The 13,234-nt window shown below is 49.5% G+C and overlaps 1 protein-coding gene across 11 annotated transcripts in view; it reads left to right on the top strand.

Annotated features, from left to right (window-relative positions):
- ATG13 (autophagy related 13) overlaps positions 1–8,520 on the top strand; it is a 50,985-nt gene extending 42,465 nt beyond the window's left edge. For 4 of the 11 annotated variants that reach the window (XM_042906756.1, XM_042906755.1, XM_042906754.1 and 1 more), the window contains exons 11-18: positions 1,552–1,650; positions 2,619–2,729; positions 3,141–3,277; positions 4,563–4,677; positions 5,244–5,321; positions 5,528–5,644; positions 6,203–6,331; positions 8,424–8,520. In XM_042906756.1, the coding sequence (XP_042762690.1) occupies positions 1,552–1,650; positions 2,619–2,729; positions 3,141–3,277; positions 4,563–4,677; positions 5,244–5,321; positions 5,528–5,644; positions 6,203–6,331; positions 8,424–8,501 (864 nt within the window). In that variant the 3' untranslated portion in view covers positions 8,502–8,520. The remainder of the gene's footprint in view (positions 1–1,551; positions 1,651–2,618; positions 2,730–3,140; positions 3,278–4,562; positions 4,678–5,243; positions 5,322–5,527; positions 5,645–6,202; positions 6,332–8,423) is intronic. The other 7 variants (XM_042906759.1, XM_042906758.1, XM_042906760.1 and 4 more) reach the window with 7 other exon arrangements.
- Positions 8,521–13,234: the final 4,714 nt, after the last annotated feature.

The following is a 13,234-nucleotide window of genomic DNA, read 5'->3' on the forward strand; positions in this document are numbered from 1 at the left end:
TGCTCTGGGAGAGGGTAGCTTCTGGAACACTTACTGACATAGAGCAATACAGACCACAAAAGAGGGGAAGGCCCACTAGAGCACATTAATGGAAGTAGATTATTTTTTAGATAATCAAAATGTGAATATGTCAAGTTTGGTGTTCATTGAAGTTTTATTGTACAAGTGATAAATTCATAAACAGTAAATGAAATTGTGACTTGGGAGATAAGATGGTGAGGTTGGGTCTTAACAAATCAGTTTGTCTTTCTTGGATACAGTGGAAATTTGACCCGACCCCAAAAGTAAGGGGAAGTTAAGTAGTTCCTGATCTCATGTTTGCACGGTTGGTTGACCTACGTAAGAGGAGCCTATCTTTCTCATGGTATCAGTTGCCTGCTGTGTCTTGTCACAGTTTGAAAGTAGATCATGCCAAGTTCTTATCAACACTGAGCATCCCATGGGTGAGCCCTGTCACTACCCTCTGAGTACCTCTAGTCAAGGCTGGTACGGTTTGGTGCAGCAGTATTCATTTTGAACCTTAATGGTAGAACAGAGAGAGAAAATCCTTTGCCAGCAGGTCTCATTCCTGTAAGTGTTGAAATGGTTTCTTCCTTGATTTAGCCTAGGGAATTGCGTCATTGTTCAACAACTTCTAGCTTTTTGCTAGAGTCCAGTAAATGCATGTTAATGTGGTGTTTGTTTTCCCCACAAAATAAGGACCATTGTGTCATGTGGGCACAGAGTTGAGTCAAGAAATAGTTGTGACCCTGAACCTGCTACTGTGATTTCAGGTCCAACCTTCAGTTCTAAGCACTGACTAGCTAATTGGTAAGACATGGAACAGCAAGACCCGAAATAATCATAATTAGCTTTGAAATCTAAGAGTTTTGAAAGTGCTCCAGCTTTTACTGCATCAAGTTGTCCTTCACCATCTGGGGCTGTAAAACACACACACACACGCACACACACACACACACACACACACACGCCAACACCTGTACACACCCATTTATCCTGCCTGGGATGGTATAGTAAAGTATGCAGGTGGGTACCTGAGCATCTTCAAGTTCCAGCCAACAAATGTCAGTTGTTTCAACCTGACCCTGCAGATCCTGGGTCCCCAGCAAAAGGCCTTCAGTCTAGCATTATAACCTCAACATCTTCATTCATCCTCAGCATGCCTTGCACCTGCTCTTGGGCCCTTCCTGCTGGAGACCACTCTCTAACACCCTTCCACCTGCTTTTGACTAAGGACACACTAATGCTTGGTGCAGGTTTCCCTGTTTTGCCAAGTCAAACCAGCTTGACTCAACTTTGTTTTCCACCTGCTCATCAAGGAGACAAGCATGCAGTGGAGCCCCTTGGGACAAATGTCTCTTCTTCAGACCCTTCCAGGCTGCCCTTTTAGGAAGGCATCCATGCAGCTTTCTCCCCACTTCATTCCTGACTTCCAGTGTGCATTTCAGCCCCTGTTGCTGCCGCCCCTTCCAGAGTTTTTTTCACTTCTTTCTCAAGTCCCTTTTCTTTTTTCTTTTTGTTTCTCCTGTCTCTGTGTGTATCTGTGCACAGTGTGTGTTTACTGTCACAAAGGCACATTTTCAGACCCCTACTCCTGTGGTGACGGACACTCTGAGGGTCCCCATGGCAGGACTGGCCTTTTCCCATCAAGTGAGTCCATACTGGGAGAAGGGGATATAAGCAGATGGCATCTTTTTATTTGAAAAATTTTTTAATGTGTATTTATTTTTGACAGAGTGAGCGCGAGCGGGGGAGGGACAGAGAGAGAGAGGGAGACACAGAATCTGAAGCAGGCTCCAGGCTCTGAGCTGTCAGCACAGAGCCTGACACGGGGCCTGAACTCACAAATCGTGAGATCATGACCTGAGCCAACGTCGGATGCTTAACCGACTGAGCCACCCAGGTGCCTCGGCATCTTTTTATTTAAAAATTATAAATAAAGTACAGGGTATAGTTATGTAAAAGTCCCCAAGTGTTCTGGGGGTTATTTGAGGCTTGGTAATTGATTCTTAACAGGACGCAGCCATAGCACAGCAGCCCAAAATAGGATTTCTCGTTTGCCCATCCTCTGCCATTGATGTAAAAAATACATGGAGTTATTTATATCTTATTTCCAAATAAACAATCCAAGAGTGTCATTCTTTCTTTTTCAATATAAATAGGAACCCTCCCATTCCGAGGGGTGATAGAGGGTATGATTAGAGAAGATGCCTTCTGTTTCAAAGGGACCTCAAGGACAAAGGAGAAAATAGAATGACCTGGGAGAAACCAATGACTGGCTGCAGGTTCTGCCTGGGCTCATATTCCACAATCTGCTGGGCCGGAAACCTACTAAACAGCTGAGTCCCTGGGAAAAGGGAGCAGGGAACTCATTTGAGGCCTTTGGAAGGCTGCAGGCCCGGGAATCTCAATCCCACTGCAAACAAGTCTGTTTTCTTAGCTAAAAAGTGATGGCCTGGTCTATCTTTAACCCTTATGTCAGGCCCCCTGCACTGTGAGGATGTGGGCTGGGATCTATTCCTTACTTCTCCACGATCTTCATCATTAGTCATACTCTAGGATTGCCTCGTTTTTCCTCCTCCTTTCCTCTGCCCCTCTTTGTTTTTTCTCTTGCTTAGCTCTCAAGCTCTCGCCTTTCCTATCAGCCTGCTGCCCTGGGCGTTGGATCAGCTGACCTGGCTTACCCAGTAGTGTTTGCTGCTGGCTTAAACGCCACACACCCTCACCAGGTATTTTTCAAGATGGGGAAGACCCTGGGGGTTCCTGTGCTACCTCCCCTGCCCTGAGGCAGTTGAGGGGCCTCTTGAGACCCCAGTGTCATTCTAAGTGCTCTGAAGCAAAGCTCTTCTGTAACTTTAGAGGACCAGAGGTGACTCCGAGACGAAGGGCCTCCGAGAGTTCCGAAAGGAAAGAAGGGCTTCTAGTGTTTTCTCCCTCTCTTTCCTTTCCTCTGTACTCCTTACCATGCATGTCTCCCCTTAGTGGAGTCCCAGAGAGGACACAGATCCAAGGTTTCCTGCCCACTTGGTGGCAGCATTGGTGGTGGAAAAGCTCAAAAGCAGCTACCATGATGCTAGGACTGGATCCCCTTCTGCCTGACACTGCCATTATTCGCGGTATTTTTCCATTTCCCCCCAAAGCTCATGGTTCCTGGGAAGGAAGGTGGGGTACCCCTCGCTCCCAACCAGCCTGCACACGGTGCTCAGGCCGACCAGGAGAGATTGGCGACCTACACCCCTTCTGATGGGGCCCGCTGTGCTGCCACACCTTCCAGCAGGTGGGTTCACGTGTTGACTGCTCGGGTCAGTAGGGGCCCATCCCCCCAACACACGTGCTTATCCGTTGTCAGTAAAGAGTAGCTTTCACCATTGCCTCGGGCTTGACATTTATGCCCCAAATGTGGAACTCTTAAAGTTCTCAACATATTGCAGCTGGTATGTAAGGAAGCTGCCCTGGGTTTGCTGTTACAGCCAACAACAGGGGCCTAGTTCTTAGCACCTTCATCTACTGAAGGGACCTTTCAGATATGTTTTTTATTTTACCCCAAGATTTATTCCCTTGGGGTCCACCTTCAGTGTTTCCTGAGGACCAGAGCAGGGTGTTTGCTATAATCCTAACGTTTGGGGCCATACTGTATCTATGGTGGTAGTTAGGATTGATTTTTTTTTTTTTCTGTCTGCTATGTTAGTATCTCCTGGAGATTCTTTAGAAATAACTGCTTTCCTCATTAAAATTTTCTTAAAATGTTTGTCTTTTCTGATCACAGAAGTGATTAGTTCTGTAGATTTCAAATTAAGGAGACATTGGTTAGGTAGAACATGAAAGTTTTCATAATCCCACTCTGCACAAATCACCACTGTCACTGCTGTTTCAAAGATGAGAGGATCTCAGAGGGTTAAGTGATTTGCCAAAGAGCACTCAGCTCACAAAATGGCTGGGCGCAAGCTGAGCTCCTTGTTCCTATACTCCGAGCTCTCCCGTGGGAAGATGAGGCTGTCCTGCCCTGCCCTCCTTTGACCACAAGGCCCCAGAGATGATGATGTGGATTGCCCCACTGCATCCTAAATGAACTTTGGGATAATAGAAAAAAAAATTTTCATTCCCACAGTGGAGCAGTGGGAGGGAAATTATTTGAGAAGATATTTTTGTGCCACCATCAGGAAAAATACTTTCATTCCTGGTTTCCCAAACTTCCATCCTTTTATCCCTCCCCCTGTCAGATAATCAAAGGAAGATCCTGGTAGTCATTTTACACTCTAGTTTTCTGAGCCTTGATTCCTGGGGCATGTCTGGGATAGCTAGAGATAGAGGAACCTATCTCTGTAAGGTGAGGGGTTCTTAATGTTGGTCGTCAAAGCTCAGGCCTTTCCTCAGTGCTGGTCTTCCTTGCTGGCTGGTGTCCAAGAGTCCGCTTAGACTGCACAGTTCTCCTCCCCACCTTGAGCTCCTTGCCATTTCCCATGTTGGTGGGCCAGTGGCCAGTCCTATGCTGGACAGTGGGTTTATGGGGAGCCAAGTAGGCTCTGCTGTGCCAGAGTAACAACACTATCTTTCTTCTCCAGTGAGGATACTGAAACTGTATCAAACAGCAGTGAGGGCCGGGCTTCCCCCCATGATGTCTTGGAAACCATCTTTGTCCGAAAAGTGGGGGCTTTTGTCAACAAGCCCATCAACCAGGTGATTTTTCTGGCACTGCCACCTGTGAGAATGTCTGAGCCCTTAGGGGCAGGGCTCTTAACCTGGGGTCTGTGTGACCCCTAAAATTGTGTGTGTGTGTGTGTGTGTGTGTGTGTGTGAATTTTTTGTGAAGAGGGTTAATAACCTGTGACACCCCTCCAGGAGAAGTTCAGACTGTTGTTCTGTGATCTTTTAAGCCTCCCAAAGGAGAAGGAGACTAGGCACCATTTGGTACAGACACATTGCACTGAAGTGTCCGTGCCTCAGCCTTACTCAAAATAGGAAGTTCCTCCCCAGCTCTGCCAGTGCACAACCGTTGGTTGTTACTGAGTCACTGTGGGTCAGGCTTTCAAAGTTGCTTCCCGGGGTCTTGGGGAATCCTACCCCTGTTTGTGCTGTGGGTGTATGGTGGGAGGCGGAGGAGATTTGGGGTTCTCCGACAGGAACCTGAGATCAGCATGGGCAGCGTGGGTGTGCTAATCTACTGAACGTGCAGGCTTCTGGCCGCCTCTGAGGAAGCCTGTAGGCTGGGGCAGGGATGGGCAGTAACATTTCTGTCTCTTCAGGTGACCCTGACCAGTTTGGACATACCCTTTGCCATGTTTGCTCCCAAGAATTTGGAGTTGGAGGATGCCGATCCCATGGTGAGTCCCCCTTTGATGTAAGATGGTGTTGTGCTTATCATCTTCCTGGGCGAGTTACTGTTCCTCCACAGACCATCAGCCAACCATGCTCTTGGTCTTAACACATTTTCAGCCATTGTTGGGTCTCTTACAAAACCCTTGATTATTAACAACAACTTGCACCTGTGCATGGAACCAGCCCCTACCTCCACCTTATTCTGAAACAGGTGAATCCTCCAGATTCCCCAGAGACTGAATCTCCTCTCCAGGGCAGCCTGCACTCTGATGGCTCCAGTGGGGGTAGCAGTGGCAATACCCACGATGACTTTGTTATGATCGACTTCGTAAGTTACCATCACCTTTCTTGACCTTTGCTGCCATAGGGTAGATAAACCTAGAAGCATCCAGGGCCCTTGGACAGGACATCCTTCACAAGGATCAGATGGCCTGGTATAGACAGTGGGGATGGGACAGGTGGGCACTTGGCTGTGCAGTTCATATGGGGAACCTGCCCTCATATCCTGCTTGGGGACACATTTGAAGGTCCATGAACAAGAAGGCGTTTTGTGCCATGTTATTGGTTGAAATTCAACTCTAAATGGGTATTTGCCAGGTGTATCCCTGTAGGTCCTATTCCTGCCTGATTGGATGGCCTTTTGCTAAGGAAAGGAATTTAAGGGAAGGGGACATAAACCTTCCCAGGGGAGAGGGGTGTTATCACCAGAGGTAGGGTTCAGCTGCCCAGAAGAGAAGGGTATAACGATTCCTCTTCCAAAGATGAGCCTGGAGGAACCCTTTCTTTGATGATTACTGGAAGGGAAGAGGGTCATTCATAGCTTCTCTCCCCTGATTTTCCTTTGTGATCTAAGGCAAGCTAAACTGAGTCTGTCTTGTTTTCGAAGAAACCGGCTTTTTCTAAAGATGACATTCTTCCGATGGATTTGGGGACCTTCTATCGTGAATTTCAAAATCCCCCTCAGCTGAGCAGCCTCTCCATAGATATCGGGGCACAGTCCATGGCTGAGGACTTGGTATGAAAACTCCTTCCCCTGCCGTACCTCATCCTCTGACCTCCTCTCCTCTTTTGATGGCCATTCCTGCTCCAAAAGCCTAGAAGTTTCTTCGTGTTACTCCCCCCACTCCCACACCTCCCATCCTCTATGTAACAGGAAAGAGACACTTTAGATCATTATGTTCTGTTGATCACACTCGAGATTTGCATTGTGTCTGGCAGTCATTATGTTGAACTTGCTTGCGCTGACTTCCTCCTCTTCTGTGCATGCGCAGCATTACTTACACATTCCTGCCGTTCGGTGCCTGATGTCTTCTGCTTGCTGCTGCCACTAAGCCAAGCGGCTCCCGTAGCTCTTGCATTTGGCTGTTCAGCTTGTCAGGCAGAAGAAACGCAAGGTCCTGAGTATTGGTGTTCTTACCCTTTCCTCGGAGAGCTCCTTCCTGACTCAGCTAGTGGTTCTTGTGTTTAGCCAGATGTCCTGATACTGGCTGTAATTACCACATCTCTGCTTTGTGTATTTCCTGTGTCCGAAGGGCAGAGGCATGCCTTGGTGCCCCATGCCACTGTTGCCAGTGGACTAGGGAGACCCCTGGCCCCCGACGCCTCCACCGAGCCTGACTCCACTGAGTCACTGGGATGTCGCTGGAGGCTCTTAGTCTTGTTGCAAAAAAAGAATTCAAAGATGGACCAGACACGGTGGTTGAGCAGTGTGAGTGGAGAATTTATTGGAGGACACTCTCCAGATGTGAGAATGAGCGAGTTCAAAGGAGAGCTGTGCACTCCAGGGTTTGGGTCTCTAGCTTTTTTTTTTTTTTTTTTTTTTTTTTTTAAGTAGGCTTCAGGCCCAGTGCAGGGCCCAACACAGAGCTTGAACTCATTCCCTGGAGATCAAGACCTGAGCTGAGATCAAGAGTCAGATGTTTAACCACCTGAGCCACCCAGGCACCTCTGAGTCTCTAATCTTACAGCTGTTAACCAGGGATGGAATATTTATTACTTGGAAAGAGGATGTCTTTGGGAGCAGGGTTTCATACCTTTTCTCCCTTGGCCAGGGACTCTGGCCTTCTTTGTATTTGGCCTGTCTGGTTTGACCTGGCTTCTTGTGACTGTTTTTGGAATGCTGCCAGCCAGGATAGGCCTCTGACTCTCCCTCTAGCTGTCTCTCACCCCCCCTTTGCTGGTCTCCATGTTTCCTGTTAAAACCTAACTAGCCGCTTACTGTAATGCCACAAGATGTCAGGGTCCCTCTGCCTGAGGTGGGAATGTGTTGTGTTGACAGCAGCAAGCCCGACGAGGGTCTCAAACTCACGAACCGTGAGAGCATGACCTGAGCCAAAGTCAGACGCTTAACCAACTGAGCCACCCAGGCGCTCCTAATGTTAAGCTTTTAACCGCACCTCATGCCTGCCAGGAAATCTCCTGTCTGTGATGATTCCGATCTTCAGATGCAAATTCATCAGTGGAGACAGAGCACCTGATTAGGGTCAAATTTTTATTAATACTTGATACTGGAGGGCAGTTAAACTTAACTCCTCAGGTTCTGTTTTCTTCTCCTGTTACTGTTTTCTCTCAACTCTCTAACTCACCCCTTCCTCAACTGATGTAAAGATACAGATTCATAGGCCTCACCACAGACCTGCTGAGTCAGAATCTCTTGGGAGCCTGATTGGGACTACCTTGTTCATGTGCCCCCAGAGGATTCTGGTGCCCAGCTCAGGCCATGAAGAAACCTCTTGTAAGCTTCAATCTGTAGCATGCTAAGCCTACTGTTTTATTCTGGTGTTAGTCTGATCTGTGCCAAAGATACTTCACGTCTATTTCTCTGTGTCATCCTGTTGTTGGCATGGTCCTTTTCTAGCTCATTTAGTGTGTGGCCTGCTTGCATTCTCTAGACTGTTCTGCCAAAGCCCCTGACCCCCCACAAAGCCTGCTGGACACAAGCCCTCTGTCCAGTGCCTGCCCCACTGTCCTGCATCTCCTGCTCTACCGGCCAGCACTGCTGAGCCGAGCTCTGTGCTGCACCCCTGTCTTCAGCTCAGGTGCCTGGGCTAGCTGCCTCTTCAAGACCCTACCTGAGTAAGCAGCTCTTCTCTCCCCTCCCGGTACAGGACTCACTACCAGAGAAGCTGGCTGTGCACGAGAAGAATGTCCGAGAATTTGATGCCTTTGTAGAAACTCTGCAGTAAAAGTTGGTGTCCTCAAGTACCAGCAGCATCCCCTTTTTGTGGTCCCAGGAGCCAGAGCCTCCCTCTCATCAGCTGCTCCCATCCCTCATCTTGCTCCAGGTGGAGGAAAGGCTGGTTTCCCCCATGGGGACCCAGAAGTCTCTGTTCTTGCACCTCCTGGAGACTCCATGGCGGCAGTCAAGCCCAGTGATAGCATTTGAGAGGACTCACCCCTTGGTCTTGAAGATTGGAAGATGCTTTTTAACAAAAGGGCCCTTGAGGTCGTCTGCTTACGCCGCCCATCAGCAACTGCTTCACAAAGGCTGTCATCCCGTTCTTCCTGCCCACCCCCTGCCCTGGGTCCACCCTGCAGCTGGCCCCTTGTCCACCTGCCATTACTGTCAACCACTTGACATTCCAACTGGTGGCCCAGAGCCTGGTGTGGAGGCAGAAAGAGGAAGGAGACAGTACCGGGAGGAAGAAGGAAGGCCTCCTTCAGGCTCTTTTTTTTCTTTTCTTTTTTTTTTTTTTTTTTTTTTTTTGCCCTTTTTGGTTTGGTGTCTTCTTCTCTCCCTCTCTCCGCCCCTGTGCCTATACTTTTGGCAATATGACAGGCCTCCTGCCCAAGGTGGCGAGAACTCCAAAGTCAGCCATTCCCACCCTTGAGGGTTGTGCTAGCCCATCCCTCAGCAGAGGGTCGAGCAGCCCTGGTGGCTGCCTGTGCAGCTCCTCAGCTCCATGGAAACCAGAATCTTGCGTCTCCAGGATTCTGTCATTGGGAGTCACAGCAAAAATTTTTTCTCTCCTTTTCCCCCCTGTTGCTGCTCCTTGGTTAAAAAACATGGTAAATATTTATTACTTTCAGAGAAATCAGATATTTTATAGAGAAAATATGTTTCAGGTTAGGATGTTTTCACTTGGGGAAGGTGGAGGGCCTCTTCCTGGAGTAGGGCCTCTTCCTGTGGAGGTTCCTCAGCTTCTGGGTTGCTGCTGTGAGGGTCTTACTTCCTATTTACACAAGGTGGGATCCAAGAATAGGGCTGGCTGGGGGCGACAGAACCTCCCAGAATTGCTGCACTTGAACTGACGACAGGCTTTACCTTTGACTCCTACATATGCCTGGTGAGAGTCTTGAATCTCTCCCAGCTTCTGCAGAGTAACTGACTCCATTCTGGCAGCCCAGGAAATCTTGGGTGCTAAATGTGTACAACTCTGTGTGTACAACTCGCTAGAGTTGTACCATGCACATACAGTGCATTGTATGTGCCCCGCTGTGGCCACGGGGAGGGCTGGAGGGGCCCCTCCTTCTGGGGGCGCTTGTTCCTGTTTCTCAGGGCTGGGTTATGGGCCTTTTCCTCCTTCCTCCTGGGCCTGGCCACCACCTTTCTTTAATCCCAGGGTCTGCACACCACCCTGAGGTTTCCTGGCTGGATTGGTTCCTTGTTGAGAAACCAAAGCTAGGCATATGATTGACTTAACCTTTTAGGTATCGTTACTTGAGTAAGTCAAGTGCCTAGCCTCACCCACCTACCATCTGTCCCTCTCCCAGCCTAACTGGCAGTCCTGGCCAAGGAAAACAAGGCCCACCCCTTTCCTCCTGGCCCACCTGGGCTATTCATTGGCAGCAGCTGTTCTGCAATGGAGCAGGTGGTCCTTAACTGCTTGTTAGTAAATGCATGTGACACTGGTCCCACCTACAAGACTGAGTTCTGAGGGCTGGAGTGGGCTCTGATGCCGTCTCAGGCAGTTGGAGCCCTTCTGCCCCTGTTGCATGCATTCTGCTGCCACAAAGAAATGTTCCCAGCAGTGGTGTACAAATGGCCCTCCTATCTGGGCCAGTGTGCACCCATGGCCTGCTAAACCAATCCAGACTTACTCCCAAGGCCCCAGTGCTGAGAAGGGTGAAGCCCTGGTAAGCTATTGATTGCCCATGCCCTCAGCCCCATCCTGCCACAATATCTCAGCCGCTGTCCTCCTCCTGAGGCTGAGCACTGAACGGCCTGTTAGCTATTTTCCTCTTTGGCTCCTAATTGTTGGCCTTTGCAGGCAGCAGCCTTTCCTTTAGGACCCCCATCAGTGAAAGGGCAGGGAGGCTGAGACCTGAGCTGAGCCTGGGAGGAGCAGAGCAACTGTCAAGGCTGGCCCTTGCCCCTCAGCCCCATACAGTGACAGGGATGAGCCCTAGACTGACTCCTGCAGCACCCCCTGGGACAGGGCTGGGACCTGTCACCCATCTCCAGGTGACAGAGTCCCTCCCCCGCCTCCATCCCACCTTGTTTGGAAATATTGAGCTATACTTTAAAATGTATTCAAGAAATTTCCAATAAATTTTTTCTGTACTTTACAGCCTCCTGTCCTACAAGTTTTGTAAAAACATAACCCACCCCATCCCACTTCTGTGAAGATCCTGGTCCCTGACGGGCCCCCTCCATGGGAGTGGGGAAAGAGCAGTAGATATGAAGTGCAGAGTGGCTTTGGAGTCAGGCAGGCTGTTTTGTCTTGGGGCTTGGCCACCGAGCAGCTGTGCAACCTTGGGGCCAGTCAGGAAACTGCTTGGAGTCTCATTTTCCTTGGCTGTACTGTTCCCATTTTGAGGGCTTATCTGTGAATAGTCAGTGAGGTAACGTGCATGAAGTTGACATGCATCTGAAGTGTGGCCATGGCATCACTATCAGCTCTTTCTTGCCCCCTACACAGCCCAGCCCAGCCCAGCACTCAGCCTGGAGGCTCAGAGTGAGAAACAGCTGGCAGGTCTCCGCCATGTTTCCAGTAGAAGCAGACAGGGAATGTGGGGCTTCCCAAGCTGCCCGGTATCTGTTTGCTGATCTAGGAGGAATTGTGGCTGAGCAAACCAGACAGGGGAAGGGGTTGAATGAAATATAGGGAAGTCAAGGGCCCGTCAAGTTTGTTTAGCTGCTCCGATCTGACAGCTTGAGCGAGGCCCTGGTGTGGTCTCTAAGGAGCCATGACAAGTAGAAGAACCCCGCGGACATTATTCCTGCCTGGCCCCCTGTGTGCTTCTGTAGCACACATCTCAGCCCTGGTAAAGCTGGCTCCTGCCTCCTAACTTGTGACTGCACTGGGGGATGGGAGCGAGAGGTAGAGCCAGTATCGCAGAGGCAGAAATGGTTCTAGAAGCAAGGGACTAACTGCCTGACAGACCTAGGCAACTGTTGTGTGGGTTGCCTCCCTACACCCTTCAGGCTGAAGCCAGGGCAGTAAATGGTTAGAAAATTCTAAATTTAGCGCAAACTATGGCTGAAAAGAATGAGGCTGCCCACTGCCATGGTTATGGGCCCTCGGAGCCCTAGCTTGTTAGTTAACTGCACATGATACTCGCCATGATACCTGACTGTGCAGCCAGTTGGGACAGTCACCGAACCCACATCAGAAATGGTGAAAAGGCTGTCCCTAGTGTCTTTACCTTCAGTTGGGATCCCCCCCAAAAGCAAACTAAAAGCATTCAGTTGCCCCATGTCTCATGATGGTGTCCTACCCCTTTAAAGCATCTCCCTACACCCTGCCCCCAGAGACCTGCTGTTGCCAAGGCAGCAGTAAACTGGCTTTTGCGTCACTCAGAGGCCCTGCCAGGAGCCCAGCCCAAGTGAACAACTCTCTTGGTCTCTGGCTCCCCTCTCATAGTTTCCCTAGGATACTGTCCCTCTGTTCCAAACAGTCACCCAGCATAGAGCTGAACAGAGCCAGTGAGAGAGGCTGCCAGTGCCTTCCGTTGGACTAACTGGGTGAGGGCCAGTTGTGCAATGGGACTAGCTTCCTGCAGCTCGGTGCCTGTGTTTTTAACCAGGATCTTAACACCACAGCTTGATCCTGCAATTCTGCCCTGGCTCCCCCAGCCAGAGCAGGCAACGAGGAGAAAAAAGAACAGGCTCAGCTGAGGCCATCATAACCTGATTGCAATCAACAGGCAGGCAGCAGACAGGTGGAACTTGACCTTGACCATCATGCCAAGTGAAATTCTGGTCTGCCCTACAAGTGACAAACCATTATCTTTAACTTGTGGTAAAATACACATAACTTAAATTTTACCATCTTAATCTTTAAAAGCACAGCAAAACCTGCTCAGGAGAGGAAGGGAAAACTGGATATTTCCTAGCCTCTATAGGATTGGGTGGCAGGTGGAAATAGCCAAGTCTTTCAGGCCAACAGGAGGGCCAAGAGAAGCAAACGGTCACATGAGGTTTCCAATCCCAGCTGCTCCACAAAATTGGGACCATCTCATTCCTCTGTGAAACGACGGTCATTCTGATCACCACTGAGCACTCACTGTTACATCCTGTGTGCATCATTTCTGATCCTTAGAGAAATAAGGAGACAGTCTCATGTGGGCTGATTATATGGCTGTTACCATTTGGAGCTGGTGGGAGGGGTGATGGGACTGATTCTAAAGCCCACACTGAATCAGGTCTGATTCTAAAGCCCACACTGCTTTCACCACGGTCCCCTCCATTCTGGGGACAGAAGAGGCCTTGGTCATAGGATACAGCACTTGGTGGCCAGTTGGAATGGGGCACACTTACAACATGGAGAGTGACCATTCACACGTCCAAGCCTGGAAGATGTCAGAAAGCTGGCTTCACACCCACTCCCCAAAGAACAAGACAAGGAAGGAAGGAAGGGGTCAGATGGACTGGGGAGGTAACTTCCTGACGCCCTACCTGCTCATCTTCCACAATCACACCACACTTCCCACCCCTTTCTGAGACTCCAGGCCTACTTCCTAACATTCAGGTGGG

The sequence above is a fragment of the Panthera leo genome, chromosome D1 (assembly GCF_018350215.1).
Source record: "Panthera leo isolate Ple1 chromosome D1, P.leo_Ple1_pat1.1, whole genome shotgun sequence".
NCBI classification, from domain to species: Eukaryota; Metazoa; Chordata; class Mammalia; order Carnivora; family Felidae; genus Panthera; species Panthera leo.